We start from the raw sequence: 7,709 nt of genomic DNA, 5'->3' as shown, positions 1-7,709 counted from the left end.
CGGCCCCGCGCGGAGGGCCCTGCAGGCGGCGCGGCGGCGAAGGCGGGCGAGGAAGGGAAGGAAAGCGAGGGGAGGAGGGGCCGGGCCGCGCCGCGCCGGCCCGTACCTGGTTGAACTCCTCGCCCACATCGGCGTAGATGTCGATGTGGTCCACGCCGTCCGCCATGATCCCGCCCGGCCGCGCCTCGGGCCGCCGCCAGCCGCGCCCGGCTCCGCCGCCGCTGCCGGGAGGGGGAAGGTGCACGCGGCGTCACTTCCGAGCCAGGAGGGGGAACTTCCGGCGGCCGCCGCTTCTCGGGGGGCGGCCCCGCCTTGCCCGCCCCCTCGGGGCCGCCCCGGGGGTGAGGGAAGCTGGCCGGCGCCCGGTTGGGACCCGGGTACGGCTTTGGGCTGCGCCCCAAGGGTCCTCCGTTTCCCCCTTGCGCGCCCGTGCCAGGCTGCGGCGTGAGGTGCGAGGCCCGTCCTCGGCTCCTGGGACGCGGGGCACAATGCGCGTAACGCTCTGCGCGGTGCCTCGTGTTCTCCGTTGTACGTGGTGGTGTGCATCCCAAAATAAAGCTGCCTTTTGACAACGAGAAGTTTGCGTTTCTCAGACTGAATGGAAGGAGCCTTAAAGAACACTGGTGGCGTGCTATTTTCAGGTGGATTCAAAATTCCTTTTTCGGAGTGGGAGTGCTCCCCAACTCCTGGATCAGCATCCATGTCCCAAAGTGTCGCTGCTTCCTGCCGGTCCAGCACTTGTGTGCATGCCTTGGTGCCCTCACAGTACGGTTTTCTTTGAAATGAAAGATTTGTCTTTTCCTTCCAGAAAAGAGGTGAAAAATCAGAGAGCCACTGCAATGGATATGCTGTGGAGCACAGAGACTGACAGTCCTGCTGTACCTTGGGCATGGAGATGCTCAGGTTGTTCCTGGACTTCTCATCCAGTTTGTGGCACACAAAAAAATTTATCAGGTGCAGACCTCTCGTTTTGTTCCAGGTATCAATAGTTCTGGAAACCAGAAACCCAACAGCTGGGTTCATTCTCAGCTGTATTGAGCTTTTCTGACAGAGGAACTAACAGCTCCCTTACTCTTTGGAAAAGTTCAGAATATCACCTGAAGAAACATTTGCTAAGGTGCATCCAGACCGTGTTTGAGTGTGGAGATTTAAATAGGTTCACATCTGCTTGATGACAAACTTGTTACTGAACAACATGAAGCACTTTGGTGCAATACTTCTGTCCACACTGGACAAAATTACTGAAGGAAAATTAACCCTTCCTATCCTGACAAGAATCCATGAGAGGTGGTGAGAAGGAGCTCTTCACTGAGAGGGTGGCCGGGCACTGGAACGGGCTGCCCTGGGAAGAGGCCGCAGTCTCAAGCTGATGGAGTTCAAGAAGTATTTGGACAATACTCTCAGAAGTGTCGTTTGAAAGTTGGGTGGTCCTGTGTGGAGCCAGGAGCTGCACTCGGTGATCCTTGTGGGTCCCTTCCAACACGGGATATTCTATGATTCTATGTTAGGTTGTGTGCACTTGAATGTTTTATGTGCACCTGGATACCCTATGAAAATTGCAGTAGATTGTAATTATGTTTCAAAGGGCAAAGAGATTAAAGAATGAATGATAAAGTCATTATGCTCACCTCAGAAACCGCCTCAGGGATCACCACCAGCATTTGAAGGACCCTCCAGGGGTCTTTGAAGAGACAGGAAAAGGCATTGCCTCTTTGCTCTGTGAGAGAATGGAGAGCGATAAGTGAAGCTCTTGAACCCCTGGCCCCATGCTGTGTTTCTGTGCTTAGGAAGCTTCTCTGCTTTGGAGCCTTTGTAAATAGATTCAGTAATTTATTGCACACAGACATGTACAGAATTTAGTATGATTATTTTTGTTCTTGTATACATACCATTAAGCAAATTCCGTAAACAATGTAGGAGACTAAATATCATGCAAGCTGTTCTATTTACTTTCTGCTATGTTTTCATTCTTTTCATGAGTAGACTCAATAAATATGTCTTCAACTTTCTTGTAGTCAGCAACATCTTCTTTATGAATTATTCAATCTGTAAAGCAACTTAAGAGTTGATTCACTCTAGTGAAAATGTTAATGCTTTGTATTTTGTGCCCATCAAGATCATTTAGACCGTATGTTGCCTTCTCCCAGAAAAATTCAGCAGGCTGAGGTAGCACGAGGGCTGAAGCAGAAATGTGGTCATGAGAGAGTTCTTGGTGGCACAGCCTGGTCTGGGAGATGAGTCCTTGTGGAGTTTGCTGGGGACAGCAAGTGACCAAGTGACTGCACGCCTTCAAGACCTGTCTCTGAACAAGAGAGCACATAGATGAGCAGGTGTCTTCCCTCAGTTCTTCTTTCATACCAGGTTGGCTTCTGTCTGATAGCAACAGCTGGAGCTTTCTTCCTATCAAAAGCAGGAGGAAAAAGGGGCCCTGGCAGCTATACATAAGAAAGTGGCCCATACCTTAAGTCTGTATTTCTCGTGGATCCCCAGGAGCCTATTTACTTGTATATTCCTCCTTTAGTCTCTGGTGCTGTAACGATGCAAATTCAAGCCTAATCCTGATTTTAAACATAAAAGCAGCAGCTGGTGCTGCTGAAAGCCTCTCTACACATGCCTCACCTGCTCACAGACCTCTGTGCTCTCTTTCTGCAAGCCCTTCAGGGCCTCTCTATGAGGATGTAAACTGCTGCAAGACAATGGGGAGGAGAAGGCTTTTCCACCCACTTTTATTGCATGTGATTATTTCAAAATACATTTAAATGTACTACTTTAGCTAAGAGTGGCAGAACCAGTTTCAATAGTATAGCAATTTTAAAAAGTAATCTATTTTTGCTAACATCAACGCAGGAAAAATGTCTTTTTATATTAAAAAAGAAAAAGGTAAGAAATTTCCCTGAGGGATCAAGACTGAGAAAGGTACATGAATTTTCCAACAGACTATTCCTGCAGTAGTGCTAAAGACAATAAAGTGAAAAGTTAAACAATTCAATAAAATGCTGCATAAATCAGGGTGATACTCAAAATCAGAAGAGGCCTCAGCTTAGTTGAGACAGACAATGTATGCTTTGTTGTATAAACTTATGTCCTAGCTGTGTTAGTCCACTGGCACTGAATATATGTTTTGTTTGTTCAGCTGTAGTCCTGAAGCTTTTGATCTTTCCAAAGCTGCCTGGAGCCATTGTACAAGCACTTTTATTGTTGTGTTTTGTTTTGTTTTTCTCCCAGTAAAATAATCCAAATTGTAGAAGTCCCTACCTCTCCAGTGGTAAGAAACTGCTTTTCCTCTGAAATGCCCCAGTTTATGAAACCACACAGAGAGCAACAGAGGGAAAAAAAGTGCAAATGGGCACAAATCCTTGTTTGTGTACTTGCTTTCAAAGGCTGAAATTTCAAGTTTTATTGACTGTAAGATAATACAGGCTGACAAGGAAAGGGGGCAGTCATGCTCATACCCAAGCAAAGGTAGCAACAGCCTGTGCAGGAAAAGAGGGAATATTTCCCCCTCACAGGCTGGATTAAGACTAACATCAAAGTGCAATGAAAGCGCATCTACAAGACCTTCTGCTGACAAAGCTGCTGTAGGAAAGTAGCAGGTGGCAACTCTGTCCACAACAGGGGATAGGAACGTGCTGATCATTAAGGTCCCATCCTACCCAAGCCATTCAGTGATTCTGTGATTCTATGGTGTCTTGCCCAGATTTGCCTTTTTTTATAGGTATTCAGTTCTGGGCTCAAAGTTTCATTTTTTTTTCTCGCTACACCTGCCTGTCAGTCTGCTCACTGTCTTGGTTCAGCTGCACACTCTGTAGTTCAGAGCCAGGTTGCAAATTATGGGGAATCAGGAGATGATTCACAAATGGCATGGATTTCCCAACCCACAAGGCAGGAAGACGTATTAGAAATAAAGCAATTACAGTGTGAGAGGTGATAATAAATTTTGTTATCCCATTTGAATCCCCTTTGATATAAGCAGTTAGCAGAAGGCTCGGTTAGCTTCAGAAGGAGTATGACATTGAATTTTCAGCTTTGAATCACAAGCTATTTTTTAAAAATAGGTTTGTTTTTAAAAATTTCTCATAATTTTATCCTTTAGAAGAGCACTAGTCCATTTATGCAATACCTTACTGCAGCTAATTTCCACTTCTAAATTGACTGAAAGTTTTTAAACGTGTTCAGTGCATTAAAGACCTTTTTTTTCTCTGAATGGGCTACACGAATATGCAAATGAAGAAACATCCTGGTCAAAGTCACTTTCAGATGTTAAGTCATTTTTCAAAGTTAAGACCTGGGATAACTTAATTCCATTGTTTTTTGTTCATTTTCCTTTCTAATTTCTTTTTGCATAAGGAGTCCATCTGAATTTAAAAAAAAAAATGCATCCACAGGTCCTGTGTGTGACTGGGGCCATTTTCTGCTACTGTGCTACTGAAAAAGAAATGGGAATAGGAGGTTTAGGGAAGTGGTTGGGGCTTGGCTGAAAGTGTGAGGAGAAAGAAGGGGACTATGTGGATGCAGTGGTACAACAAAATCCTAAATAATACCACACCATCCCTTACAGCACACTCTGCACGTGAGGCATGCTGCCCTACTCATATGGCTGGGAGCAGTTACCGCAGTTGCATGCTGCAGTGCACCAGCACCGCAGCAGCTCCCACCTCTTGCAGTGGGACATGTCTCCAGCCACAGAGAAATGGGGAAAGAGAGAAAGTGCGAAGCCAGGGGCCAGAGCTCTAGAAGATGCCCGCATGTGCACAGAGACAGCCAGCAGAGTGGCCAGCAGGGCCTGGAGGTGTCAGGACTGGGACACACCTACATCTTCACAGGAATACCATGGGGAACAGGCGGTCCCTCTACAGCTGTTCTGCCTGCATGGAGGATGGCACTTCAGAGGTCTTCCTTCCAGCATCCCAGCACTACATCCCCTGTGAGTTCCCTGGGACAAGGCTGCTGGGCTCAAAGGGGGATTTGGTGTCAGAGTGCTGCAGAACAGAGTACTGCAGTGGCATTCCTGGCGGCTTCTTGCTGCCCTACTTGTCAGAGCGGAGGGGACTTGCCCCGGAGAAGGAGCTGGCAAGCCCTGCCAGCACCATGACATGTGCACCTGCATTGCAGGACTAAGGTTTTTCTTTAAAAGGAAGCAAAAGGAAGCAGCAAAGTAGAATTTAGAATATTAATGCGTGTGCCCTGGTGACCTGACACCGTCAGACTTACTATCAGAATATTGTTGTACAGCAAATTCATATTTTTCAAGGCCATTCTTAAGGCGCATTTTGGTGTTGATTTCAGTTCTCTAAATAGAATGTGCTTCTGCTGTTAACAGCTTTGTGGCAGAAAAGTATACCTTATTCTGACCAGGACTGTTTCTTTAGGATTTTAATGGATATTTTAGGAATAAATAATTTTCATATGTAATAATTAACTCCTGGTCTGTAAGGGATTCTGATAGCTCAACTTCATTTCATGTTCCAGAAGATACACCAAATACTCACCATTATTTTGCATTTTTCCAACATTTTACATCTGAATTTACTACATGCTTTACAAATGTTAGTATATATTCATTAACACTCTCCCTTGTAAGTTAGCTAAGTATATAATGATATTTATTTTAATAGAAAAGAAATATTTGAGTTCAACTTTCCAAATGCACCTACTGAATTTATGAGGATCTCTTATCCAGAGTGCCAGCCACTACAGCTGGCATGTTGATAAGTTAATGTTGATAAATCAGCGTTAATAAATGCTGATAGAATTTAGCACTTTTACATATTTGAGCTACACAGAATGAGTGGACACTTTTAAAAATATTGATTTTTTCTTCCTGCAGGTGTGAGGCCATAACATATAACCAAAGCATGTAAGAAAAAGAAGCATAAAATTTCAGAAATATTGGAAGACCAATTCAAAGAATAAAAATAATAATAAAAATTGTATAATTTGATGGATTTTTAATGCAAGTAAGTAAATACAAACTCCAGTTCTGTGTTTGAAACCCATCTGGAATGACTGAAGATGAGAAAACTGTGAGAATAGATGAGAATTTATATTAGATTCTTACGACTGTAATTTTCTTTCCTATGTGTATCTATCTTTATTCCTTTTGTTTATCTTTTTAAAACTAGAAATAGACATTTTATTGTGGATTGAGGAGATACATACGAAAAGCGATGGAAAGTTTCAAAGATGATATAATAAATGCATATTTGTGCTTTAGGTAGGTATGCATCTCTGAGTCATTTTGCATTGAAATGAAAATCAAACACAAAAGGAAAAAAAAGGAAAGCAAGAGAAATCAGAAGAGCAGGATCAGGAAATGTGAGGTTTGTCAGCCAGATATAAAATGGTTCTAATGGCTGTTTCTATGGCAACTAAAAATGAATGTCTCTGAAGATGAATTCTGCTTTTTTCTTCTGCAGGAATATTAACATCGCTGTGTGTTGTCGTCGCACTCTCCAGACAACACGCTTGGCTCTGGACTTGAACAAGTGAAGATCCAATGCTGCCATTGTATCATTTAACAGAGATGACCTGCACCAACTTTTGTGGATGAGGACAGGCCCCTGGCAGAGCCTTGGCCAGGCCACAGAGTGGCTGCAGGCCCTGCTGCACCACCTGGCATCCCGACAGCAACAAAGCCATAGCTTGGCAGACCATGGTGAACCGGGTCAGAGCAGTGGTCTGGCTCCAAATGACCTTAGCAGAAAGAATAAGACTACACAGGGCCACGTGAGCCTTTGTGTGAGCAGGTGGGAGCTGAGGGGCCAGGCACACCTGGGGATGGGTTGCTGGTTCTGGGAAGGGTAGCATGACCTCTTTCATTGGCAGTTCTGCTTTATCTACTTTCAAACACCTGTGAAACTATGGCCTTGCTTAGCACCTTGGCCTGCTACTGGGTTTGTTAAAGGTCTTTTCCAGAATTTCTGGCACCCTACCTCATGAAAAATTGCCACTTTTTTCAGTTATGTATATTATAGATGTATTGAACAAAGGCTTTCTGAGAAGAGTGCCTTCGATTAGGTGTTTTCACATAGGCATACTGAAATTTAGGAAGAAATTCTTTAGTCAGAGGATGGTGAGGCACTGGCACAAGCTGGCACTGTTGCCCAGAATGCTGTGGGTGCCCCATCCCTGGAGGTGCTCAAGGCCAGGTTGGATGGGGCCCTGGGCAGCCTGAGCTGGTGGATGGCATCCCTGCCCATGGCCAGTGGTACAGAACTAAATGATATTTAAGGTCTCTTCCAGCCTAAACCATCTATGAATCAATGATTCTGTGAAACTCTCAGCATCAAACACAACTGACTAAAATGGAATTAAATTCTTAGAAAGTCCAATCTGGGACACAACCGACTTGCAGCAAGCTTTATGTTAGATGACCTCTCGGTGAACTGTAAGATCATGTGTTTCTTTAAGGCTTATTTTCCATTGCTCAGTAAAACTTTCAACAGAAGAATCATTCACAATACGAGCTAGAAGGAGAGCATACAATGCAATTCTCTGGAAAGAGGTAATTAGCTGGCTGTAAATCTCCTGTCTTTGCAGTGGAACTGTCAGCTGCAAAGCAGCCTGAAAAAGCAGCAGAGATACTGCTTTGAAGAAGCAGGTATCAAAAAGAACAGAGAGATCCAGCTCCACTAGCCTGAGACACAAAGCAGTAGGGGCTTGTGTCGGATTTCATGTTCTGTAATGCAACTAGTTGTGAACTGCAGCTG

At 44.5% G+C, this 7,709-nt stretch overlaps 1 protein-coding gene across 4 annotated transcripts in view; it reads right to left on the bottom strand.

Moving 5' to 3' along the window:
• Positions 1-257, bottom strand: part of CPSF6 (cleavage and polyadenylation specific factor 6) — a 30,175-nt gene extending 29,918 nt beyond the window's left edge. For 3 of the 4 annotated variants that reach the window (XM_021385133.1, XM_021385134.1, XM_021385135.1), the window contains exon 1: positions 107-256. In XM_021385133.1, the coding sequence (XP_021240808.1) occupies positions 107-166 (60 nt within the window). In that variant the 5' untranslated portion in view covers positions 167-256. Of the gene's footprint in view, positions 1-106 lie in introns of all 4 variants that reach the window. The other variant, XM_021385132.1, reaches the window with a different exon arrangement.

The sequence above is a fragment of the Numida meleagris genome, chromosome 1, assembly GCF_002078875.1.
Source record: "Numida meleagris isolate 19003 breed g44 Domestic line chromosome 1, NumMel1.0, whole genome shotgun sequence".
NCBI classification, from domain to species: domain Eukaryota; kingdom Metazoa; phylum Chordata; class Aves; order Galliformes; family Numididae; genus Numida; species Numida meleagris.
Note: the sequence above shows the minus strand (reverse complement) of the source record. Positions and strands in the feature narration are given on the sequence as shown.